The sequence below is a fragment of the Pimephales promelas genome, chromosome 25, assembly GCF_988280905.1.
Source record: "Pimephales promelas chromosome 25, fPimPro1.hap1.1, whole genome shotgun sequence".
Classification (NCBI taxonomy): Eukaryota; Metazoa; Chordata; class Actinopteri; order Cypriniformes; family Leuciscidae; genus Pimephales; species Pimephales promelas.
The window spans coordinates 10,288,426-10,316,315 of NC_142793.1; the positions used below are offsets into that span (position 1 = coordinate 10,288,426).

The 27,890-nt window shown below is 39.8% G+C and overlaps 1 protein-coding gene across 4 annotated transcripts in view; it reads left to right on the forward strand.

Moving 5' to 3' along the window:
* The window catches only part of dusp8a (dual specificity phosphatase 8a), a 51,011-nt gene extending 25,109 nt beyond the window's left edge, over positions 1-25,902 (forward strand). For 3 of the 4 annotated variants that reach the window (XM_039663129.2, XM_039663131.2, XM_039663130.2), the window contains exons 3-7: positions 959-1,097; positions 21,860-22,026; positions 22,117-22,276; positions 22,474-22,597; positions 22,856-25,902. In XM_039663129.2, coding sequence (XP_039519063.2) covers positions 959-1,097; positions 21,860-22,026; positions 22,117-22,276; positions 22,474-22,597; positions 22,856-23,912 — 1,647 coding nt within the window. In that variant the 3' untranslated portion in view covers positions 23,913-25,902. Of the gene's footprint in view, positions 1-958; positions 1,098-16,919; positions 17,380-21,859; positions 22,027-22,116; positions 22,277-22,473; positions 22,598-22,855 lie in introns of those variants that run through there. The other variant, XM_039663132.2, reaches the window with a different exon arrangement.
* The last annotated feature ends 1,988 nt before the right edge of the window (positions 25,903-27,890 follow it).

A 27,890-nucleotide genomic window follows, 5' to 3' on the forward strand; every position in this document is an offset into this window, starting at 1 on the left:
AGGTCTATGGTCACCACCTCAAAGAGCATGCACAGAGAAGTCCAAATTAAACATGATTTAATGACTCGTAAATGTAAGTACACATTGATGGCCTAAGACACGAAACGAGCGGTTTGTGTGAGAAAACGAACAGTATTTATATCGTTTTTACCTCTTGTAACCACAGTCACGCTTGCGCAGGCCGAAGCGCCCGTGCCTTTAGATGCCACTTGGACGTGGCTGTAATTACAAGAGGTAAAAACTATATAAATACTGTTCATTTTCTCACACAAACCGCTCGTTTGGCCATCAGTGTGTACTTACATTTACGAGTCATTGAATCATGTTTAATTTGGACTTCTCTGTGCATGCTCTTTGAGGTGGTGACCATAGACCTCCATTATATGAACGGTTTGACCTAAAAATATCAAAATTGAAAATACTGCGGAAACAAAGACACCTACATCTTGGATGCCCTTGAGGTAAGCTGAAACGTATCAAAAATTAATTTCAAAGTGAACTATCCCTTTAAGTTCTTCAACTAATATTTATATTTTATTTTAGCTTCATTAACATAAATGTTAGTTATAGTTAACAATATAGTTCTTAATAATAACCCTATATATAACCCTATATATGTGTGTGTGTGTTTGTATTAAATAATATATCGTTTTATAAATAATAAATATCAAATATTGTAAATAGTTAATATTGTCTAATATATTATTAATTTTCTAATTACACATATGATATATTATTCATCATTGTCTTATTGAATGTACATATGTATATGTATATATCCGATTATATAAATGATATGTGTCATTAATATTATTTTTAGCTTTTTTATATGTAACATTTGCTATAATCTCAATCATGGCAGCCTTGCTATATTGTGATAATAGCCAGATGCCCGTTTGCATTGCATCTTCTATCTATGACTTCTAACTGAAATGTTCCTGTGTGTTTCGCACTCAAGGTGGACCTGGCCCGCAGACAGGAGGTGGTGGTGTACGATCAGGGCACTAAAGACGCCGGTCAGCTTTCCAAAGACAGCTTCGTCCACATCCTCCTGAGCAAGCTGGACGGCACCTTCCACAGGGTGTCTCTGCTCACAGGTACACAACATCAGCATTTACTGAGATTACGGGGAACTGAGGTCTGATCTGCAGGACGTATCGGTTTATACCAGCAGATGGCGATTCTTACATCACAGATTCTCAAACACACTCCCGCGTTATGCTGTCATTACTTTACACGTCTCTCTCTCTTTTAATAATTTCCCTTTCGGCTCTGTCTTGCCTGAGTGTTTTTTTTTTCCGTGCAAATGAATCAGAGGCCTTGATGGTTAATGTTGTGTACTGACAGATTTTTTGTTATGTCATCATTTCAGGAATGTGCACACTCAAACTTGTCCATGTAGTGCACCATGTAGCTGGTTAGTAAAAACATTCATTGTCGTCAAAATGAGTTTTCAGTTGCGGTGTTCCTTGGCGCGGTCACCAACAAAATATACTCGCCTAAATCCCACCATTACCAGTGTTGTTTTTACTTTATTTTACACTTTTTATGCTTTAATCAATGCATACTGGTCATTTTAGTTGTAGTGAGTATAGTGCTCTGCATTTTTTTCAGACAAAACCTGAAAAATTAGCAACCTGGAGTTAGCATTTTAGCTCTTCTTGCTCCATCGTCCCGTTGTCAATGGGTTTTTTATTGATTTATTTTTATGTTGAGCGGGTTAGTGAAATGCCGATCCTTATCTGCAAACTTCTGAGGGAAAGAGTAAAGGATCATGTAATGCTAAGTGTTTCCGCAGTGTCTTCGCACTGGTCTGACAGGAATCTCCTGCTGTCAATCAAATAATGATGTCATTGTTCACAAAGGAGCTGCTAGTTGCCAAAGGCATGATTTTTAACCGCCGTTTGCAGAACAAACCTTATGAAAACACTTCAGAACGTTTTTACACAGACTTCTCTTCACTTTCTTCTTTGCACACTTCCTGATACCTCTAATTATTACTTTTGGTTAATAGCGATTATCACAGCGAAGTTTGTCTCTCAAAGTGATGAATCTGTAGAAACCCTCGGTTGGCAGTTTTCTGAGTGAAGCAAAAGCAAGCTTATGTTTTTTTTTCTTCTTCTTCTTTCTGTCGCTTATTACTAAGCTGCATGATCCAAATATGTCAGCAGTGAAAAGAAGCTCAAATTTATTTCTGTCAGGATTTGGGGGAATTTCACCACTTCTGCAAATCTTTGATTATGTGGCGGCTTGTGCTGACGCGTCTGTCACTTTTATAGCTTGAGTCACATTTAGCGTTTTTCGCTAAGCTTCTGCCACCTTAAATTAGAAGTGTCACGCACGACATGGAAACTTAACACGGCCGTCACTGAAGCTGAAACAGCACAACCTTGATTTTTAAAAAGGCATTCCTCATCTTTGCTAAGGCAAGCATCACTGTTGCTCAACCACTGCAAATATAGGAATATTGCTGTTAGGGACATGAAATATGAAGTGTTTTTCAGTATTTATGCTTGTTTTCAGACTCTGAAAATAGTTCTTTGTGCACATGAGGCCGGGGAAGAAGACGTCATTATTTTATTACCATATTAAGACAATTTGAATGATAAATGGCTTTTGGCAGCCTTTGATCAACATTAAAGGACAGCTCTAGAGGAGATGATGTAACATTTCTGGATGTATTCAGTCCAGCACATGCAATATTATATTAACTTTATGTGTGTTTCATGTGATCTGGATTTTGTATTGACTCGTTTTCATTTAGCATACACAATTCTGTGAAAAAGTCTTGGGCACGTTAGTATTTTCACCAAAAACAAATGGTTTTAAGCCAGTTATTTGTATATTTTGCCATAGTGTGTCAGTACTGACACAATATAGCCAAAGATACAAATAACTGGCTTAAAATCATCTGTTTTTGGTGAAAATACTAACGTGCCTAATATCAGTTTACCTTTCCGAACATTCCTTTTGGCATCCATTTAAATTATCCAGTGAAATTTTTGTATGTAGTCTGACAGCTTTGAATAGCCACAGAATTGCGTGATATAAAGTCAGAATTGTGTGATATAAACTTGCAGTTCTGAGGGAACAAAGTATTTTTTTTTTCCCTTAGATTGGACTTTAACTCGCAATTGCGAGTTTATATCTCACAAATCTCGAAAAAAGATGTCGGCATTGCAAGACATAAACTCGCAAATGCGTGTTATAAAGTCAAAATGTGTGATATAAACTCGCAATTCTGAGGGAAAAATGTTTTTTTTTTCCTTAGATTGGATTTTGACTCGCAATTGCGAGTTTATATCTCACAATTCGGACTTTATAACTTATAATTGCGAGTTTAAATCTCACAAATCTTGAATAAAGATGTCGGCATTGCAAGACATAAACTCGAAATTGCGTGTTATAAAGTCAAAATGTGCGATATAAACTCGCAAATTCTGAGGGGAAAATGTTTTTTTTTTCTTAGATTGGATTTTAACTCGCAATTGCGAGTTTATATATTCACAATTCTGACTTTATAACTCATAATTGCGAGTTTAAATCTCACAAATCTCAAGAAAAGATGTCAGCATTGCAAGACATAAACTCACAATTGCATGTTATAAAGTCAAAATGTGCGATATAAACTCACAATTCTGAGGGAAAAGGTTTTTTTTTCCTTAGATTGGATTTTGACTCGCAATTGCGAGTTTATATCTCATAATTCTGACTTTTTAAATCGTAATTGCGAGTTTAAATCTCACAAATCTCGAGAAAAGATGTCAGCATTGCTAGACATAAACTCGCAATTGCGTGTAATAAAGTCAAAATGTGTGATATAAACTCGCAAATTCTGAGGGAAAAAAATGTTTTTTTTTCCTTAGATTGGATTTTAACTCACAAATGCGAGTTTATATCTCACAATTCTGACTTTATAACTCATAATTGCGAGTTTATATCTCACAATTCGGACTTTATAACTCATAATTGCGTGTTTAAATCTCACAAATCTCAAGAAAAGATGTCAGCATTGCAAGACATAAACTCACAATTGCGTGTTATAAAGTCAAAATGTGCGATATAAACTCGCAATTCTGAGGGAAAAGTTTTTTTTTCCTTAGATTGGATTTTGACTCGCAATTGCGAGTTTATATCTCATAATTCTGACTTTTTAACTCGTAATTGCGAGTTTAAATCTCACAAATCTCGAGAAAAGATGTCAGCATTGCAAGACATAAACTCGAAATTGCGTGTAATAAAGTCAAAATGTGTGATATAAACTCGCAAATTCTGAGGGAAAATTTTTTTTTTTTTCCTTAGATTGGATTTTAACTCACAAATGCGAGTTTATATCTCACAATTCTGACTTTATAACTCATAATTCCGAGTTTAAATCTCACAAATCTCGAGAAAAGATGTCGGCATTGCAAGACATAAACTCGCAATTGCGTGTTATAAAGTCAAAATGTGCGATATAAACTCGCAATTCTGAGGGAAAAGGTTTTTCTTCCTTAGATTGGATTTTGACTCGCAATTGCGAGTTTATATCTCATAATTCTGACTTTTTAACTCGTAATTGCGAGTTTAAATCTCACAAATCTCGAGAAAAGATTTAAAACCCGCAATTGTGTGTTATGAAGTCAGAATTACAAGACATAAAGGCAGAATTGCAAGTTTATATCTTTATATTGGGACTTTATATCATTCATTTGTGAAACTGATAAGTCACAATTATCTTTTAAAATGTTTTATTTTGATGTGGTAACAACAGCCAGTATGCAGAAAAGATACAAATGAGTGATTATTAATAGAGTTGTGGCCTATGAAGAGTTTTTCAGGTCTGGAATAATTCTACTGTTAGGATGCCTAACTAAGAAGATACCTATGAAGAGAGAAACCCTGCTCACTGGGGTTTGAAACATTGAGTTATGCAACAATGTTTTTGGTTCAGCGGCAGATTAGATCAGGTGTTATGATCGGAATGGGGATGATTGTAAGTGATAGTAAGTGACTCTAAATGAAGAGGAAGTTTATCACCATTTCCTGTCTCAGGGGTCACAGTTACTGTATAAATGCTATCTGGATTAGAGAGTGTCGTTTATGCACAAATCAACTTTGAAACTCCCTCAAAACACATGCAGACTGATGCAACAGAAAGCAAGGCATGGTTTCATTGTTTGATAATACCATTCCGAATAGATTTCACAAAATGTTACCACTTTACCTAAAACAAAGCCAAGTTTTTCTAGCAACTGTTGTGAAATCTTGGTCAGTGAACCTTAAAGATGCATTGTATGAAAAATATCAATGTACCATAAATTTGATCTGTCAAGCTCCCATAATTTCGGCACAGTTTGACATTTAAGGCATTGTGAAGCATTAAAGCAAAGAAACTGTAGGTGTTTAGTGTGCAAATTTTGAAGCTAGCCAACATGGCCATGTTTCTCTGGAGTAATTGAAATGGAGGATAACGTCTACATAATTTTATTCCATTTTTTCTCTATTCACTGAATATCTGCAGATGTGTGATGTGAGGGTGTGTGAATCATAATTTTTACCCTTAAAAAAATAATTTTGTTATTTTTAATGGGTCACAGACACTTATAAATTCGAAATTATTTTAATTCAAATTTAACACGCTTTTAAAGATCGGTTAACGACTTTCATTTGTCAGTTTGGGAAAAAACCCCAAATGAACATCCCTAGTGTGCAGAAATTCTAACACACCCGAACCAGCTCTTTGGGTCCACCCGGTAGACTGTCGTAAAGACTGTCCTTGTTGCCTGTTGAGTTGGCCTGCTGTTTCCTGTTAATGTGTGGCGATCACAGGTTCTTGGACTGAAATGTTATGCGTGCTGTTGTTGAATTTGATCTTCCATCTCCCTCCACAGGCATCTCATCCACGCTGTCCTTCTTATTGGAATGGCACACACATTTACACACATGGAGTTCACATCCTGAAGCTTTCACACCTTACCCACAGGGACGTGCTGCAGAACGTATGCGTGTATCCTACAGATGTGCAATCACTCTTAATTCGATAGCCTGTCGCCATCTGCCTTTGTTTTTTCTATGCATGGTGGGACGTCAAGTCCACTGGGTAACCTATATGCATTTACATGTGTCAGGTATTACACGGGACAATGACATCATACACATTTTTTGCTTCATTATTTTTGGTATTAATATATATATATATTTGGGGTACATACGGTCTGATACAATTCTCCTTATATCATAACAAAGAAAAAATCCTCAAATTGAACTCAATTGAACAGTCTGCATGTTAGTTATACCAAAGTCCCTTTAAGACAAGTCATTTCACTTGGCGGCCATCTTTGAAACGCCTCTCGGGCATGCAAGTGCAGCTCCTTTCTTTTTGAATAGGGAAACATCAAATTTTCCAAAACTGTTTGCCAAGCTTACGATTAAATTTCATGTTTCAAAACTCTCGAATCATGACAGAAAACAACATTTTTCCTGTTGGATCAAGCTAATGCGCATCCAAGTCTGATTGACTCCGGAGTTTCCAACGTCAGCTGCAGTGACGCGATGACTTTACCAATCGGCGATTGGCTCGTATATATTCCGCCATATTGAGCCCATTCAAAACAATACGAGTCTTCTGTAATTCTATAGTCTTTAACTACGATTTTTTGGACAACATTTTTTTAATTTTAATAATCCATCGTCACATATGTAAATTGCTTTAGCTTGTTTCGTCCATTAGATCGAAAGATCTGAAAAAGCCCATATATTTAACCAGCTATAGACCCTCCCTTCATAGAAATCAGGACAGAAGTGGTTTTAAACACATTTTAAAAACCAGGTGTAAACGTAATTCCTTGTCTACTCGTGATCCGATCGACCATCTTAATACCAGGTGTAAACAAGGCCTGTGTGTCAATGTCAATAAGTCTTTTAAAATAATTATGACAAGCCAAGTTTAGTTCATATTGCAAAATATCATGTGGTGCAACTCCTTCATAAATGTTCATAAAAGATACTTTTACCTTGAAAATAGATTTAAAAGCTTTTGTGAGAATGATTAAGATATGCACAAGTATTTTTTTTACCACTTGACTTTTTATTTTAATAAAAAAAAATGTATTTAATTCTTTTAAATAGTGTAAATGCTTTTCAAAATCATATGAAACCAACATAATTTCCCAACTTAACACATGTTTTAAACTTCCAGATGCTCTAAGATTGTCTGCTGCATAATTCCACTCTAAAAGGATGAATAAAATGTCCTCTGGATCGGCAAAAGTGGGAGGAATTCAGCAGAAAGTAGCAAATTATGCTCAATTAGAAGATGAAAGTTTTAGTTTGGCAGGAACCAGAGCGCGGCTGTTCCTTCCCCCTTTGTATTTAGCTGCTTTTGGAGCTGAATTCAGCTTTGTCTAACTCCCGGGCTTCTATTATGCAACTGGGCGTTTCTTGCTGAAGTGTTTGTGTGTGTTCGCCAAAATGAGGTAATGAACAGGTGGTGACGCATTCGCTCTAAAACAATATCAATATATCCTTTCACTGTAAGCCTGCCCTCAACATTACGTTCTCTCTCAGACTCCAGACGGTCAGCCAAAGCTCCAGTTTTGCCGCCGTTTCTACGCCCAGTTGAGGTAAAGGACAGGAGGGCATTCATGATATAAACCAGCACAGGAAAAGTCTGACAGACTTCTCTGGAAAAATGTTTCCGATTATATGTGCGCGACTTTAACTGTTGTGAGCCAAGATTATGAAAGACAAGTCATATTTTTAGCCTAAACATTCAGCGTTCCAAGATACATTTTTGAAACATAAATGTTCAGTCAATCTTCCAACACTGAAGTCAATTAAACACTAAAATGGCACTAAATGAGATCCCGCTGTTTTTTTTTTTTTTTTTTACATGCATCCATTTAGCAGACGCTTTTTTCCAGAAACAAAAGCAATTAGTCAAAGAGCCAATATACAATGCCAGGTTTATTAGACAACTAGAGGGGGAAACAAACTAGAAAAGAGAATAAATACAGTTCAATTTAAAGTAGTCAAAAATGTTATCCCTTAAAACTCATATTTTATTACCAAAATGACATTTTGACACATTTTTGTTTTCCTATGAAAAAACGTCTTCATGCCTTAGAATAGTCAGCCCATTATCATCCCAAGGCGTCACTGACGCTTTTGCCAATGCGTAGACATCCAACTCACATGGTCTAACCCTAACCCTACCCCAAACCTAAACCTACCCTTAACCAAAGCGTCTTATATTGACGCTAAAGTGCCATGTGCGTTGGATGTGTAAACATTGGCAAAAGAGTCATATATGACGCCTTGGGATGATAATGCGTTGGAATAGCATGTATGTAACTACATTTATTTATTTAGTATACATGGTTCTATGAATATGCAAATGTGCCCCACCTCCACTCACTCACACCAGCTCAGAGATCCACTCGTTGACGATCACACATTGATCTGATTGGTTATAAAGAAGTTTGTGACGTCAGAAACACCACGTTAATGTTATGAATATTGTTGAGGAAAATTTGTGAAGAAGAATTGGCTAAAAGGATTGTCGGCCAGATTCAAACTTACATTTTCCATATAAGCACCAAGGCTCAACATCTGCACTCTAAAAAACGATGGGTTGTTTTAACCCCATTTTGGGTCAAATATGGACAAACCCAGCCATTGGGTTACATTTTTAAATTACATTTTAACGCATTGTTTGAGTTTGTCCATATTTGACCCTAAATTCGGTTAAAACAACCCAGCATTTTTTAGAGTGTGTACTTTTAGAAGTTGTTACATATAAATGTAGAAACAATACATTTAAAAATTAAAATTTCAAAAATTTTGAAATTCCTAAAATTTTGCCGCCTATCAAGGAAAAGTGTGCTATTACTTTAAAAAAAAAAAAATTGCCTTGTGGATGAATTAGGCAAAGAAAATCCCCAAACTTGCATTCGACCCAAGTCATATCTAGAGACTTTGGGATGGGCTTTTTATGATTTGGGCAAGTAGAAATCACCTAGAAACACCCTAGCAACCACAAAGCATTTCCCCTGAAACCACCCAAGTGGCGAGTCTTGCACGAGCATGCACCACTCATTTGCTCTAACAAATACCACATTTGCTTTAGAATAATTTATTTGTCAGATGTGTCTTACATGAGGAATGGTAATCAAAGCAACATAATGTGAACATTTAAATCCTCGTCATACCATAAAACAAATCTTCAATGAGTTTACAAGGTTAGCTCTAAAACATTGTCCTGTAGCAGCTCGACTTCCTGTGTCGATGTAACCCGTGTCCATTATCGTCCCAGGACAGCACGGGGATCAATGTTTCAATTGAAAAAGAGCCACTGTTGCCATTAGGATGAGGTAAGCTCTCGAGGGACGCGCTCTGTTATTTTCAACAAACACACACATACACTCAAGTCTTTCTCTCGTTGTATGTCTTTCTGATTAGAGCATGTCTCTATTTTTAGTTCAGGCTCCTGTGGTCATCACATCTGGCGCCAGTCGCCTACTTGAACAGGCACACATACACACGCCACAGATTCGCAAAGGTCAAAAAGATGACCTTTCCGTCTCCACCCTGTACCCTCGACATGCACATACACCACTTTGCGGTGAGAAGAAATGAGTAGCATTTGTCCTACATATGGCCCACTGTAAACTTGGCTTTAGTTTCTCAAGTGCTCTCATAGACCTCAAATTATATGTGTTATGTCAATTCTGAGAAACAAGCTGAAGAAATGAAGAAATGTCAGCGGGCCGACCAGTGCCAAATACTTTCAGCATGACATGGACTGCTTCTCCTCTCCTCTCTGCTACCGTCTCCCTCTTTTTTCACTCTTTTGCTCGCTCGGTTTACCCACACCCACTTCTCTTTTCTGGATTCTACCTATCATCCACATTTCCCTCGAAAAAAAAAAGTTCATTGCACTTAATTAAACGGAGGAAAACTTTTACACTCCAGAGGGACATATTGAACACTTTTCTAGCATTTGGTTTTTCCCCTTTTATACTGTTATGCCTGGTTCAGATTACACGATTTTTTTTTTGTCTGTTACGATAGTCGCTGTGTCAGATTACGCGATTTTGACTCCTAAAATCTTGTTATGTCGTGGACAAGACACATGTCAGACTACACGTTGCTTCCTGACCAGTCATCGCATGCCATCTTTAACGGCGCGCGTGATGTCATCGAGAAGGCGAAACTACTGTAGTAGCGAGTGACTTCCGGAAACGAATGTAAACAAACAATGGATGAAGCGGTGAGTGTTGTATTGGCTGTCCTGTGTTCAGAAAAAAAAGTAAAAAAAGAAAGAAAACCCGACAATAAACACGTTCCTGGATTGCTCGAAGAGGACAGTATGGGCTGTCAATCCTCCAAAGAGAACTCGAGGTAAAATATTGTTTTCTTATAGATTTTTACTTTTAGTTTTAAGGTTAGCACCATCGTCTCTCTTTCGTTTTGCCATTTTTGAAAGTTGTGTATGGAAAAGCTTGTGCTCCTATTGGTCAACCTCATACATGTGACGGAACCGTCGTGGACTACCGTTAAAATTTTTTTAAAATGCTAGTCTTTTTGACGTGATGTCGTGAAGCATCGTAGGTTGTCGCCCACTATGACACACTATACGAGATGATACGATCGAATCTTGCGTCCCGACGCCCGTTGTCGTTTACGAATCCCCACGACACCCTACGTCAAACGGATCGTGCTAAAATCGGGCTAAAATCGCGTAATCGGAACCAGGCATAAGCGGTGCTTTCTTGCGTTAAAATGGGCATCATTTCATTTGCACACCCTCTCTCAAATGAAAACGTTTTTAAACGAGTATTTAGGTACAAATAATGAATAATCGAATGCAAAATAACACTGCATAGTCTTCACTTTATAAATTAGATGTAATTAATGTTTGTTAAAGCTACAAAAGTGATTTTCTCTTTGTATTTTGTTGTTTGATTAATTGTTGTTAGTTTTATTAGGCTGCTGTCACTTTAAGAGCGAATGCACGGATAATACACATCCATTTTCCAATTTTTACATAATGTTGTGTGCAAGTGTACGTTCAAGCACAAATAGTCACGTAAGAAAATGGCATTTTCTTTGTGCGCTCAACTCTTTTTCACAAATGTTTCAAACCTTAAACTGACAGGATCATGTATTCTAGTTCTACATAGACACTCCTAGTTATAATAACCTTCCAAAAGTTCCAAAGGTTTTGGTGGCTCTTGAAGAATGCAATGAATTCCAGGAAAAGTTTGCAGAACACAGGACATGCACATACACAAACAAGTGACGCAACCCAGCACTCATTTCCTGATAGAGGCCCAAAGTCCATCCATTCCGTCTTCGGCTAAATTTGGATTTCCAGCGGAGCTTGAAGCCCCTGTGTAAAGAATGTGGGCTTTGTCGTAATTCGTCTGTCTTATTGGAAGCATTAATACTCCCTCTCATTTATCTCTCTTTCTCTCAGGCTCTCCATCTCCCCCTTTCCTTCCCACTCTCACGAAGCACATCCTCCCAGTTGTGTAACCCTCTCGGGAGACCTCTATCCTGGTTTACATGTGGCCCGATGACATCATAGTCCTCCACAGGGGGGTCTAGATCGCTTTCTTTCTCTGTCTTTTAAGGGGGAAGGGTGGGTCCATCCATATTAATAGATCAACCCTAGTTTCTCAATCACCCCTTCTTCTCTAGTAAGGAAAGAGGGATAACATGGAAATAGTTGATGCATGAAATGTGGTCAAATATAATATATACTGTAATATGGAGGTGTGGTGCTCATGTTAAAGGCACAGTTCTCCGCAAAATTCAGATTCGTCATTTTGGAAGTTTGCACTCTTTAAGTTGGATGTCTGGCTCTAACTGCTCTCTATTGGATGTGTTCGTTTTCTCTTCATATTTGAACATCTGACATTACGACATTAATATTGAGCTTAGGAAAAGAAAGAAGTGCAAAAGTTTGTCAATATTCTCTGGACACCTTTTTCACATGTCAAAGTGACATAAGAAGAACAAATTGCTTGCTTAATACCATCGATTTCCTCATCCAACTATATGAATCACTCAAGATGGTTTTAAGCTTTTGGCTGTCAACACATCCTTGCAAAACATCTGAAATTTTAAATCTGGTGTAACTGGCCTCCAAAAGAGTGTTAAAACCGGTTTAAACCGGGTCCTCCTTCGGCTGTCGGTAACATAGCTGAAACATGGCAGACCTTGATTAATGAACTTGACCTTTGACCTGTACACTGGGTTGCAGCCCAGTACTGAGTGACGGCATCCTGTGAGCCCTTACGCTTGGAAGCCTCGAGTCTGTTCTTGACTGAGTGAGATCTGGATCAGTTTTTTTTACAGTGTTAAATGAAAACTGATATGAGAGTCAGGCAATGCTGTTTTCTCACCTCATAGATCAGCTTGTTTTTAGGAGATTTGCAGGTGTTGATAGAAACATTGAGTCACAGCAGTATCAGCAAAAAAAGCTGTATCCTCTTGTAAGAGGATGTGTAACATTACTTACAGTAAAACTAGTGTTGTGTCTCATTTCACAAACTTTTTAATTTTGTAGAAATGATGCATTCAAGTCCTTCTCTGAAGTTCGCAATTACAAGTCGTAATTACAACACAGCTCCAGGCGCGACGCAAGTGTTTTTTTGCTAGTTTCAGCCTGACGCAGTTATCATTTTAACGTCCTGTGACACGTTGTTTAAAATTAGCAAATGCATTTGCGTCCATTTGTGCGCTGGTCTGAACACAAGGTGTGTTCAGGCGTATTGTTGGCCTTTTTTGTGACCAATTTTTATTTCATAATTTTTTTTTTATTATCATAGCGGGAACAAAGAGAAAAGGGAGAGAGGAAATGTACTGTTGGATGTCAACATCTCAGCTTATCTAACAAATTGTCCGTGATTTTTGTCCAACTTTGAATAATCTTGTCCTTTGCGCCATTGACCTTGGCGCGTTGCTATTTTGAGGCAACTTAAATAGACTGCGAACTTAAATAGACGTGAATAGACATAAATTAAATAACAAAAAAATATTGCACTATTGACTTTTAGACCAGGTTTCAGTTGGTCAATGGCGCAATATTTATTTATTTATTTTATTTAAAGAGTGTGTTAGTAACGTGCGCCTATAGTCCACAACGCGCGTACACTTTGTCCCGTAGATGGTCTGCTTGGGAGCTGATCCGTTTCCTGACTAAAGAAGCGTTCAGTCATCGCTTGCCATTGACGTCACTTTCCCGCCGGAACAACCCCCATCAGCCTGACCGATTGGCAAAAGATCTGCTGCGTGACTGGATTTAATCGGGGAAACTGCGAAAATGCGACTAAAACGAACAATTTTATCAATTTAAACTAAATGTTGGACTCAATATGGTGTTCCTTACAACTTACTAAAGATCCAGTGATCCATGGATATTAACATGCAGCCAGGAATCGTGTTGCCTGACATTTATGTTTGCCTGATTTCGACACCGGGGAAACAAAAGCAATATAGACCTAAACAGAAAGCAAATTTGCCTTAAATACAATATAGGTCTAAATCCTGGTGATCAGTGTTATATATATATAGCCTATATATATCATCATATCGTCCAGCCCTAAAACTTTCGAGTTTTTTTGGTCAGTGTTTATTAAAAACATCCAATAATGCAGAATATGCAATTATAAATATTTAATTGATGAGTTGTTAATATATATGACAATACAAAATATATGGGTATTGTTTTACACCTAAATTCAGCATATTGACATAAAATGATAACTGCAGATCCACCTTTCGCTGACTGGAGTCCAGTTGTTTCTGTCAATTGCAGTGATCCATTTGCTCCTCCTTCTTTTGCAGTCTGTAAAAATCAGTCCGATTTGTTGTCAAATCTAGTCGTACAGTCAATCGCAAAGCTCTTTCCCACTTTATATGTGTTGTGTTTGATTTTCGCGGCATTCACACTAATAACAAATACAGCCGCTCAGTCTTTTTGCCACTCACTGTGAGTAACTGCAGGCACTCCGGCCGACGGTGACGTCACGTGCATACCCTCTATTCCGCCATGTAAATAGCGTACCTGCCAAAAGGTGAGCGCAAATGGCTTTTAAAGGGAATGGGAGATGAGACACATTACGCCCAAAACACACCCATTAAGAGAATAGGAAAAACCCTTTTAGACCAGGCACTGGGTGCGCAGACCTTTCTCTACATAGCGGAAGGGGAGGGGCTAAAGATGCTAAAACTAGACTAGCAGCAACACGTTAGCTAACATTAAAATGTAATTTTGTTCAAATTGAAAAGCAGCAAATAGTTATAGTACCACATAGTGTTAGCCAAATTTAATGTGTGGTGAAGAAGTTTCCAATGCAATTTGATTTAACAATACAGAAACAGTCACCCTCGTGCAATCTGGGAAGTGTCTTTCTCAAGAACCCAATGGTAGATCACACTTTGTAGAGTTCAAATACACAACTAGTTTTTTTGTTTCTTGACCTCAGCTCGGCTATACCGTTCCCAAATGTCATGTGTGGAAACTCCCACGTGGGCTGCAGTCTAACGGCTGGGATATGTCAGAGTTGACACGAACAATTAAAATTGCACATTTGGTGCGGCACGTGTGCCAGATTTAAAGCATGTCAACAGTTGGGTCCAACAAAGGATGATGGCGATTAAACGATATGAAATATAGAGTAGTACGGTACACCACAGCACATTTTTTTGTAATATGGCTTCGGTGGCGGTAAATTGATATAGCTACGCATGGCTAGCTTGTAACGTCAGCGTGTCATGTTTCTCTCTTTCCATGACTTCATCATGACTTCACTTATGGCTTGCATACACAAGACATCTAGAAGCGTAATCATGCAGTGAGAATTCGAGCTCCTTCGCCCCATATCGTGAGCGTAAATGAGAGATGCCCCACTGGGATCCATTTATGTCATATGTTTGTCAAACTCTAGCTAAATTTCACACTGTTTTATCACAGACGGGGGGATTCAGACACACTTAGACTGATGCACACATGTGAGTGCTGAGCGATTGAGGCTGGCGTTGTGCTCAACTGGAGGCTACCTCACACTTCAGGCATGACAGCTGGGGCCCCGTAAGCATTACATCATGGACTGATGTATCCGCGTATCACATGTCACTGGTGCTCTGACAACAAGAGCTATCAGCGCTAACAGTTTTCCTGCTCCACTCACGCATTCACACAAAAATGCCTCTTGCACGCACACACCATCCTCTGTTAGAGTCCGAAAGCTTTGTATAAATAGATTTAATATATTGTGGCAACACTCCTTAAGCCCTACATACGGGCAAGTGGTTGAATGACGTAGCTTCTCTGCTTCTCCTGATAGATGATCCTGCTGTATAATGTTGTATTCTGATACAACTTCTCCCTACTGCACCTTTACGGGCATCATTCTCACCCACCGTACAGATGTACATGCATGTTGTTCAAAGAACTACAACTTTCTTAGAGTTGTGAATGAACTAACTAGCAAAAGCCTGGACCTGAACGTTCATTACGCTCCTAGCTGGTCTTGTCAGTAGGGATGTTTTATATAACCAAATATGTGTTTGAAACATGCAGTAAAGCACTTTAGAGCAGCCATGCAATGTTATCACTGCTACCAGCATGAACTACCATCAAATTTAAATTGACATTTCATTTTGCAGTGTTTATCATAAATGATTTATCCATCCATGCACATCATTATTTATGTATTTATTTATTTATGCGCCCTCAGAATCTCACAACCTCTCCCTCACATGAGATCACAGCAATAACATAAGACAACAATCCAAACATCCAATCTACATTTATTCTTGTTTGAGAAGCCAATTCACTCGGATATGCATCGCGATAGGGAAGAAAAGGCTATTGCAACTTGCGTTTTATGACGGCTTTAATGCGTTTTAGGCAGGTGTTGTTTTGCAGCACATGGATAGTTATGTTAGACATTTTTATTTCACAAATAAAACTACATTTACACTTTTCCCACATGCATTATGTAGTCGAACACAAACAATGTCACAGTACAAGGAGGGCGGGGCTTAATCGTCTGGTGACGTATTCATGTATTCATTGGCTTTGTTTTGTTACCTTGTAGGTATTCTGATTACCATTGTTGTTGCATGCAGTTATATATGGTTGTGTTTATATAAATATGTAATTGAGAGTTGTGCTAACATTAACAATTAAGGAAGCAGCTACCTTTGTTTTTCTTTTTAATTGTAACAGACCGGGGTGGGTCTAAATAAGACTTATTCCCACTCCGTTTCGAGCAATTGATTGATTTATGTTGTTAAAGTAAGGTGAATTTACCTTGTCGTGCAGATCGAATCAAATGCTTCTTTATTGCCATTGTTATATATCACTATATTGCTAAAAAAAATCATTTCAAGTTCATTTATCTACGTAATTCGACTTTGTGCATTCAGCATGTGCATTTATTGGAACCTCAGTTTTGCTGCACCAGTTCCTCTACAGCGGCATTTTAAATGTAAAATTCAGATTTTTGGAAGACAAATAGAAAATTCAATAGTAAATGCATTTAATATGCATATAGTTTTCGTTTTTTTTTTCCTCTATATGTATTTTCACAATGTAGTGCATTTTGTATTATGCTAAATGTGATGCATTTAGGGAGTGTGAAGAGAGAAGATGTGCATCTCAGTGTACATATATAAAGAGTGTATTTGCAGTCTGGTGGTTCCTGTCTAAAACAGTTGAGAGAGTGTTATATTTTCTCATTTTCAGAAAAACATAGAGTGGGCCCCTAAGGTGGCTGCATATTTGCTTGGTGAGTAAGGAATGTGGTTGCATGCCTTACTCATGAGCCAGATTCAGCTCACACACAGTAAGAGCGAGAGAGAGAGAGAAACGGGGGTGAAAGTAAGCGAGAGAGGAGTGAGACAGGGCAGACTATGCTCACGGCAAATGAGCTCATTCACTCTAAGGTCACGCAGAGAGAGAGAGAAAGAGAGAGAGAGAGAGAAGGCGGGGAAAGACTTGAACGGAGGCTGTACAACAATAGCGATCTCCACTTTCAGTTGTTGCCACACAGAATGAGACCGAGGAAGGATCTGTGGCGCTCCTGAGGAAAGACCACACACTTCTTCTGCCCTTATTTCTGTGAGGGGGATGCAGTTGTTTCTTTCCTGTGGAGTTTCCCTCCAAGGTGTTGCTTTTAGGATCTTACATTTTTTTTGTTACCCAGCATCTTGCAGACGTATAGTTCTCGGACTGTGGTTTGGTGCATTCTGAGTTGGTGCGGATGCCCCTTGACGTGGTCATATCCCCTCCGGAGAGTTGCTTCTGGCCGGGGATCCAGGGAACAGACATGAGGCTCAAAATCAGAGTCCGTAAGATGAGGAAGGAACGCAAGCTTAGAGGTGTGTAGCATCTGTTGTCACCTGGACAGATGGTGCTTTCCCATCTGGCGCTATGTTTATGTCTTTTTCAGTCTTTTTATTAGCACAAAAAACTAAAACATGAACCTAGCATTGCTATTGTGCTCCTATGATAATCTGAGAGAGTAGTAGCAAATTTAAATGGACATGCATTGGGTTGCTTTAAGTATATTAACGCTGTTGCTTGGTGTGTGTGTTCATAGTTCACAGCCACACATGCTAGAGTATATTTGAGGTGCTATGTGTGTGCGTTCGACTGATGTCACCAAATAGAAGTTAAACAGTTGGACTTTGCCAAGCAATTTACTTTTATCGCAGTGACGTCTATGTTTTCGTAATGGCTTTAGGGCAGAAATGCAATAATTGTAAAAGCGGCAACAGTTAATGATTCGATGATACAGGGTCCCGGGGTTTAACACTTCTAATCTGTCAAGCATGACACAAAGCGCCGGGAGTGATGAGGTAGCCACCAACCCCCTGCTGTTTTTTGTGTTCCTCATTGTGCAGCATGCATTTGTGCAATGATGTCATTGGGCCTTTATTGAGATGCAAATAAGTGAGTGTGTGCGCGGAGATGGGGACAGATGGGGGCTGCTCCTCAATGGCGTCATGTCTTCTGCATCTGGAGACTTGTGTGTGTGTGTGTGTGTCTGTTGGTGTGCATTAGTTTCATTCAGAGGCCCATCAATGCCGCTGGATGTAGAGCCTTGAATAGAGGCCTGTGTGAGAGTGCCTATAGAGCTCAGCTGAAAAGATGAAAAACAGAGGGGCTCCTAAAGATGGAGGTCAGGTGCCGCAAGACAATGAACTGATATCAAAGGATGGAGTTAATGAACTGTGCAACTCTGTGTTATTAAACACAAATGCATCTCGATAGTTCATGGCCATATCCGAAAAGTGTAACCTTTTTACCTCATCCTCTTTGTTGCGCAGTAGGGGAACATGGCATTGCAGCTGTAGTAGAAATTTAGGTAAGTATCCCACAAGTTTGTGGGGACCCAAGCATTATGGCGCTTTTCCACTGCTGGTACGGTTCAGTACAGTTCGACACGGCACGGCTCGGTTCGCTTTAGCTCGGTTGCTAAGTTGGTACCGCTTTAAAGTGGGTGGGATTATAAACTGATCGATAACAGCGGTGGCTGTTACTGGCTATTTAAATCTAGCGGGTTTGGTTTCTCGTGTCGATGTCTATTGGTCGCCAATACAATGACTCTGGTACTGACTATTCTGTCTGACCAATCAGTGATCTGCAGTGTTTCACGTCACATTAGCCCCTTTTCCACCAAAGCATTTTGAGAGCCGGTTCGGAGCCGGTGCCTGCACGCGAACCAGTTCTTTGTGTTTCGACAGCCAAAGAACCGGTTCTCGGCCGGGAAAACTGGTTCCAAAGCGGCACCAACTCTTTGCTGGACTAGAACCGTTCTTTTACCACGTCATGCTTACGTCGGGGGCTGGGGCGGGTTTAGATGCGTTCTAAACATCTTTTCTGACCATCGCAAAGCCAGGAGAAACTGCAGAAACACGCAAGCGTTTTCATTTATTTATAAAATAAACAAAGAAGAAAACTGTCAAGATATAGAACAAATAAATGGAAAGAAAAAAGACACAAGACTTATCAGAAAAGATTACATATGAAACGAAAAAATTAAAAGACTTAGATATTTCAATTGTTTTTTAAGTTTTCTTGGTACACGTTAGAGATAATCCCAAAGCAATGTACTTGCAAGCGTTTCTAGCGACGTACACAGTGACGTAACGACGTCGTTCCCTGGGCGCTCTAGTCAGTGGAAAAACAAACAGGTTCTGAACGGGTTCGCAAGTTGAACCAACTCCGAACCAACTTTGAACCAGTTCCGAACCAGTTCTTTTTGGGTGGAAAAGGGGTAATTTAGTACCGGTACGGTACGCTTGGAACCTCAACAGACCAGCTACTATTTAAAGCGAGCCGTACCGTACCGTACCATGCAGTGGAAAAGCGCCACAAGTCCGTACCGTACCATGCAGTGGAAAAGCGCCAAAGCATGCCGTACCGAACCAAACCGTACCATACCATGTGTAACCTCTGCAATTCCAGATAAATCTTGTGGTTCCTCCATACAAGAAAGATTATTCCACTGTCCTGTTTTCAGAGAAAACTGGATGGCAAATGGAGGCTTATGTAAGGTTTGGAGACAGAGACAAAAAAAACATAAAGGAAGTGTGCGAGTGGCACATTGCCTTCTCGTCCAGAGTGAGTTTGACCCTGGCACACTTCTCTTGCTGAAAACACTCATGCACTCATATTCCCTGTGGTTTTGAGAAACGTCACCACTGGCCTATTACACAACTGGAGACTATAAAAGTGACTAATGTTGCCTGTTAGTGTGTGTCTGTGCATTAATGAATGGATTTGTTTTATCAGTTCTAGTCCCTCGCACAACTTCTTTAACTTTTCTTATTGCGGTGCAATTCATTGTTCATATCTTTGCTGCAAAGTAAAATGAGGTGTTTGTTGATTCAACTTCAGCCGTCAAGACCGATACGGAAGCTTATGGTTTCCTTGTAACCCTAACTGTCACCGCCACCACCCAGTTAGAAATGATAGCTGATGACCTCACTCAAGCATTTCCTCTCTTGGCTTTTCAACAATGATGTGCTGTACTTGTTCCTGTTTGTGTTGCTGTGGTAGAGAGACACATTTTTTTTTCGAGGAAGCTATATAAAGCACCCCTCTAGATCTTCGAAGCGGGACAATATTCCAGATCCTTAAGATGAAAAGAGCAACTTGCAAAAGGAGATCAAGTCTGCTTGCCTTTTGAGCATAGAGCTGTGGTCTTGCTGATTCCTGGTGCTCATTGAAATCCTTGACCTTTTGAGTTCAAGGGAGAGGGATGGGAGGTCAACATTGCCTAATTTTGGCCCAAGTAATGCATTTGAGAGATGTGCGATAGGAAGCCAGTTTTAACAAGCCTTAACCCGGCAAAATTTGTCATCTTAGGCATCGCTGACAGTGTTGACATAATGAGCAACATTTTTAGGCGATTATGTCACTGGACCGGTAAGGTGAGTTACATTTGGGGGAGGGGGGCAGATATCCAAGATTAGATGGTTGTATCAATGTGTTTGAATGTATTTGTGTGTGGGGTTTGGGGGGAAGGGTGCATTTGAACCAGTATGGGGGTCGTAGAACATTTGGTCGGTAGTCATTCATCTACGCTAGTTTCGAGAGCGTATGGAGGAGGCACCAGGGGCCCGTTGGTTCTGCTTGAGTGACATGCAAATCACCTCTCAGTCTTCTGTGCTGAGAGATGATGTCATTGTACCAACCGTTGCCATTAATAGCAGGAAACAGACAGGTTGTCGCTCAAGCTCCCCCAAACATTCAATAATTGTTTGGTGATTTATGCATGGATAAGAGGGACAGGTGTTCCACGTTGTCCGTTAGGGCAAAGCAGGTGGCTTTTTAAAATGCACAGTGTGTTGAAAAGGATGTGTCACCCTTTTATAGACTCTAGATGATGTTCTGAGCATGGCTTACACTTCTTATCTCCTCACTCTTTATTTGCTATGACTCATTTTATTGACTTGTTCACTTTAACTCCTCCATCCCACCTAGATCTGATTAACACAGTCACTTTTGTTTGGACCATTTCACTGTTTCCTGGCTGGGATGAACTGATTTCATGGCTCCCTGGTTGACTGCTGTGTCTGCACGCTCCTAGGGTTACCATGTCCCAAATTCTCATGAAGCTCATCTGAGATTAAGGTCTTAACCCATCTGCTGGGGCTCACACTTTCTGGCAGCATTGCACAGCTCGATGAAGACTTAACTTTCTTACTCTGTATTAGTTGAACAGGGAAAGATGGAAACGTGGAATGGATTTACATTCGAGTTCAGCTTCATGCACAATGTGAATGCTTATAGTTGTAAATGCAGTAAATTGCATTTGAATGTGTGTGTGTGTGTGTGTGTGTGTGTGTCGTTGCCCACGCACCCAACACCCTAAAGCTATGAATCAAGGGCTTGGTCTGCACCTGTGACCACCCTCATTCTCTAAGCCTGACGCAGTTGTTCAGTTGAGGATATTAGGTCATTCAGGAAAAGGAGCTCCAGCAGACAAATGCCAAAACTGGAGCCACCCGCCTCTTAAAGAGACAGGATCCTTCATTAGGCCAACTGGCCTTTGCTCACTTGACTGCCATGTTCGTACATGCACTGACCTAGATTGGCATAATCTTGTTCATAGCATCTGAATCCTCTCTTTATTCGTTTTTGACAAATGATGTGTGACATCAGCATGTCCTTTGTTAGTACGAAAGGTTTTTACTTGAAATATGCCCTTTATTATTATAGGTTGCAGCTTCTTTGTTCAGTTCTTTGTCCTGCTTGAGAGATTTTGAGTTGCATCCCATACATAAAGACTGTTGGTCTTGTCTTTCTTTTATCACATATGTAGGGTTTTTTTTTTCTCTGTTTCCTCAGGTGGTTTTGCAGCTTTCTCGTCCTGTTTTCCAGGCTTGTGTGAAGGCAAGCCAGTGGCCACTCTGCCTATGAGCTTGTCTCAGCCATGTTTGCCTGTGGCGAATGTTGGTCCCACACGAATCCTGCCCCATCTCTACCTAGGCTCACAAAAAGATGTGCTCAACAAGGTAACTAATATTTTGGAATGTTTAAATGTTTTATACAAAACAGAAGTAATGACGCTACATAATTCTTACCCTGGTTCTTTACACTCGCAGGATCTAATGGCTCAAAATGGCATCACATATGTATTAAATGCAAGCAACACTTGCCCAAAGCCAGAGTTCATCTCCGAAAGCCATTTCATGCGTATACCCGTCAATGACAACTACTGTGAAAAACTCCTGCCATGGCTAGACAAAACCAACGAGTTCATTGGTAAGAACCTGCTTGTGACAATAGAAGGTTGTTTTAACGCTTTACATGCATGAAAAATGAGCAGCATTCCCTGTTATGATATCAGGAAGAACAAATTTGATCCTCAGCACATATTTGCAGAAATTATTATGCTGAGGAGGTATTCGGTTGTCTTGCATGTTTTGTGTGTTCTCACGTGTTACCCTTCTCCCTTTCAGACAAAGCCAAGCTTTCCAACTGTCGAGTCATTGTCCATTGTTTAGCTGGCATCTCCAGGTCCGCCACCATCGCCATTGCTTATATCATGAAGACAATGGGCTTGTCATCAGACGACGCATACAGGTAAACTCACTCAGACACCCTGCAGCTTAAATTGCACGGCCTCAGAAAAGACAAGTTTTCTGCTACCTGTAATTTTATATCCATTTACTGCAACATGTAAAATGGATCACATAGAAACTAGTAAACAATACCTGTTGAAGCCTTCTGAAACACATATTTTTGTTTAAGGCCTTTACAAGCTCACATGGTGAGTCTTTGTGTTCCTTATATGCGGATTTGTCCCAAGGGTAATCCTTCTTACTCTTCTTGTGTTTCCAGGTTTGTGAAGGACCGCAGACCTTCAATATCCCCCAACTTCAACTTCCTGGGTCAGCTGCTGGAGTTTGAGAAGGGTCTGAGGTTGCTAAAAGCTCTGTCGTCAGGTCAGGAGAAGTTGGAGCAGTTAAAGGAATTATCCGAACCTAGGGGAGAATCTTCAAGCGATCCCGAAAAGGGCCGTCTGGAGGCGGACAAAGACCGCACAGAATTTGATGCTAAGCTACCTTCTCCAACCTCCCTCCAGCAGGGCTTTAATGGCTTGAATCTTTCGGCAGAGCGCATCCTGGACACCAACCGTCTCAAACGCTCTTTCTCGCTTGACATCAAATCTGTCTACGAGCCCAACCACTGTCCTCGCCTCGCACCTGTGCATACTGAAGATGTCCCCAAACTCTGCAAGCTGGACAGCCCAGAGGCTGGAGAAGCCAATGGAGTATGCCAATACTCGCCTCTTTCAGTCAGCCCTGGTTTAGCTGAATCTCCCGAGAGCACCTCCAGACCTCGTTCACGGAGGAAAAGCAAGCACAATGGTAGCAGCGCTGGAAGTTCTCCTGTGCACTCGCACAGCCTAAACCTCGGACGCTCACTCCCTGCGCACAAAAGTCCCAGTCTTGATGACAATCTGAAGCCCTCCCTGCTGCTCAGCCTTCCCACTGTGGGCACCGGGCCCATGTGGACCAAGCATAGAGACACCGTTCAGGCCACAACGCCTGTTACGCCAACAGGCGAAGCCCCTTGGTTCTACAGTTCGGAGTCAATGAACAGTAATGGAGGTGGAGGAGGGGCTGTACACTTTCCTACGCTAGGCTGCAGCAGTCTCCCTGGGCCGTGTGAGGCTGTGCGTCTGCGGGAGAAGGTGGGGGAACCGCGGGACTCGAGGGGCAGCTGGCACGAGGATGCTCCCACTTCCTGTGCTTCCGACAAGCAGTTTAAGCGGCGCAGCTGTCAGATGGAGTTTGAAGAGGGGATATCAGAGACACGTTCAAGGGAAGAACTGGGAAAGATCAGCAAGCAGTCCAGCTTCTCTGGGAGCATGGAAATCATTGAAGTATCCTGACATCCCCTGCACAGCCCCTGAGGACTTTTACCGACAGTCAGCGGACAGGCGTCGCTCATGATCAAGGACGACTCATATTAGTTCACAGGCTTGTCGATAACGACTGGTTCTTTTTCGTTGTCTTTTTAAGCCAGTGGAACCGGACACAGATTGACTTTGCTTTTGACTTTCTACTGTTTTTTAAGCCATAGACATCCCCAGATGACAACGCGCTGAGACTCCAGTGGCAGAATCCCTCGTAGAAACAGACCCCCCAGGTTTCCTCCGAAATGATCGAGAATCAAGCATGGCTGTTAAGCTTACACTTGTTTCTTTTATTATGCCATTTTATGAAGTTACACCGCCACAGCACAAGGAGTCAGCATAGACTAAGCCTTGGTGGTACATGCTTTTCCTGGCTGAATGAAGGCCTCTTTGTGCAGTTCTCTTGTCCACCCTGGTCCTGTATCCTAGCATTCATGGAATCCTGGAGGAGGAACCAGGCATGTCATGAAGGAAACGCATTGTGGGCATATTCCCATGATGTTCTGTCACTCTTTTGTTACCCAGATTTCAGGGTCTTGTTCTTCCCTTCCTGCACCCAAGTGGTGATGCTCGAACTGTTGCGCAACCCCACGTTCCTCTCACCGAGCATGCTTCGAGGCTGCTGTTTTCCTTACAAACAAATAGTAAATGAACTATACACAGTGATTTCAATGGATGTTTAAAACATTTTTTCTTTTCTTAGTTACATTTTTAATTTATTCTACTGGTTCATTCTGGTAATGAGAAATAATATAAAAGATTGTGGAGTTTTTATTTTTCCTCTTTTTTTCAGTGTTTTCAGTGATATTTACGAAAATACACTTGCAAGACCTACAAGCAATATGTTTTCACTTATTGTCCTCCTTTTCGTTCATAAGAGAGTGCGGTTATTATTACCAGGAATTATCTGACGTTAAAATGCACTTTCTTTTGCTTTAAGTGGGATGTTTTTGGATGTTCTCATTAAAAGGGTACCACAACGCTTTACAAAAAAAATCACGTGTAACCATTTATGTCCTGCGGTGTGCGTCACAAACTAAAGCATTTGGTATGGCTTTCATTTGTCTCTCCAGCCTGCTGGCTTGAATTATTAAAGACTTTAATCCAGCATGAATAATCTAGAGTCATCTAGAAGAATATGTATGATACCCCATCAATTTTCAAGAATTTGATTTTTTGTATTAACAAGCACACAAGACAAAATGAAGGGAAAAATGACAGGGACTATAAAGGGGTTTGTCTGTGTCCCCCATTTGTTCTGCATATTTATGATATTATTTATTGTTTGTTTGGGTCTGATTGCGGGAGGATGTATGATGGATGTTGTGAATGACCCTTCGCAGATGCTCATATAGACTTGCGTCTTGGAGCGGAGATAAGCCCCTAAACTTTATATCTACGACTGCGCACCCAAACACAACTAGATGCATTTTTAATTTTTAAACCTGACTGATGATCTGTTGATCAGCTAGTTTATATTAGATCATAAAACTTTATATGTACAACCAATAACTGATAAGAACAGAATCTGCTCTATGGTGACAATACATTCGGCTTGGTTTTTTTTTTTTTTTTCTCTCAGGGGAGCTTTTGATGACTCAATTACAAATCTGGGCTCTGAGCTTTTTCTTTCCTGTCCTTTTCACTCATTCTCTACACTTTCTCTCCCTTTTTCCTCTCCATTTCTCTCAGAATCTCTAGAACGCTCCAAAGTTTATATATAACACAGAAAGGGTGTGTGTGTGCAAATGTGAATGCCCTCTCCATGTGAGATAGTTCAGCAATTTATTTATGTCTGTATTTTTTTCAGTTAGCTTTTCTGAATGGCAAATCTTGTATTTTGTGCTGCTGTAATTGTTTTCCTTGTGTGAGACATTACCTGTATTTCCTTTTCCTTCCCTGTACTATATTTTTAAAGACATTGTTATCATTATTTAAAACATGTAATAAAAAGATGCAGGCTGTCCTTTTTTGCTGATAATGTTAAATAGTTGGCAACTAATTATTATTATTATTATTATTATTATATGTTGTGTGAATAGCATCGTATCAACAAAACTAATTGAGATAGGGAATTTTTTAAAGAAAAAATCTTGATACCTTAGGCTGCTTGACGCAAAATACCTCAGGTTCTTTGGAAAAGGCTTGTTCCTCCCCATGTACCCATTTTGTGATGATGATGAAACAAAATACAAACATTACAAAATATGAAAAAGTTTCGTGATTTCTTTTCCTTCGATTTTTGTATTAACATGATTTCCAACAGTTTTTATGAATGATCAACATTATCATTTATGCATATTGCAAATGGTTTTCTAACATTTTATTAACGTGTTTAAGAGTTTTGTACAATTTGGTGTTGAGGTAAGGTACATGAAGGCCTATATATTTGTAATACCTGTACAATCTTTATTTACTGTTTTTCCTTTTAGTTTTTATTTAGAAAATCTGTAGTTATATGTAAATATGTTCAGAGGTAAATTCACATACTGTACAGTATTAAATTAATATTAATATAACCTAAATATGAAATTAATTTAAATGGAATTTTTACATTTGATGTTTATTTTTCTAAACAAGACTAATTAATTTGAACAAAAATAAAATATTACGAATATATTCCTGTTTCCCTGACAGGTAACTCCCACTGGATATCCAAGGAAGATGAAGATGATAACGAATAACACAAGGTTTGTTGAAATAACTCAGAACTAACATAACAAGCAAGACAGAACACACAAACAATACCGGACATCTGAAGAGTGCACACAGAGGAACTGATCCTATCATGCTTCCTTTTACAGTACAGTACTTATAGTGTACTTACAGTGTACTTACCTAGAAAGTAGGGTTGGGTATCGTTTGAATTTGAACGATTCTGATTCCGATTCCTTGTTTCGATTCCGGTTCCTAACGATTCTCGATTCCGATTCTTTTAAGAGGCAGGGTCAAAAAAGTTTAGCTAACCTTGCTAACCAACAGTCTTTCTGAAGGAAATAATCCTTTCTGAAGGAAATACTCCTGTCACAAATACTCCTTCTGTCACAAATTTTGCATTTTGCCGAGATTTCGTTATTTTTAGAAAAGTGAAGTCACACTTTGGACCGCTGACGTAAGCTACTCATGTTCGACTCGCGCGGTTATGCCAACACTTCCGGTAGACGCTTCTTCGTTAGTGTTGTTCAGCGGTTTCTTCTTCCGCTCGGCGGACTGTGAATATCGAAACTAGGAATCGAAATTTTAACTTTTGAACGATTCCGGGAAAAACGAAAAGTTAGTCTCGGTTCCAATCGATACTCGATTCTCGATACCCAACCCTACTAGAAAGTACTATAAGGTAAGTACATGGAACAGGGGTAGGGGTAGGTTCAGGGTTAATACTAGTTATTACCCAGTAATTACTAAAATAAGTACATTTACATGGGTAACTGGACTGTAAAAGGAAGCATTACCTGCTTTTTTACTTTTTCAAATTTGTTTAGTCTAATGTTGCTGTTTGAGCATTAAAAAGATCTGCAAGGTTACAAAGCTCAAAGTCCACTCCAAAAGGAAATATTTTATTTAACAGAATCCACTTTTCAAGAAGTACAACGAATGCCTCGTTTGGACTACAACACGATTTTTCAGGATCTTAAGAAGCCATAACGTGCCTCATTTAAATAAACCCCGCCCAAGGAATACGCAAAAGAAAGTTGGCGAGGCCTGTTTGAGCTGCGCTAGAGAAGATGAAGTGTTGTCTCAGTTTTTTCCACCCTGGAAAAAATTGGTCCTAAGGCTGACAAACTTAGAGAGGTTCAAATTGTAGTTAAAAAACTGTTCTGTTCCTGAAGACCTCATTTGTCTGTGCACTACACATCTTACGGAGAACAGCAGACTTTAAGTACAAAAAGCTTCTCCTGAAAGACGTAACCATACCCATTTTGTTGGGACATCTGTTGTTTATGGATCTAAACT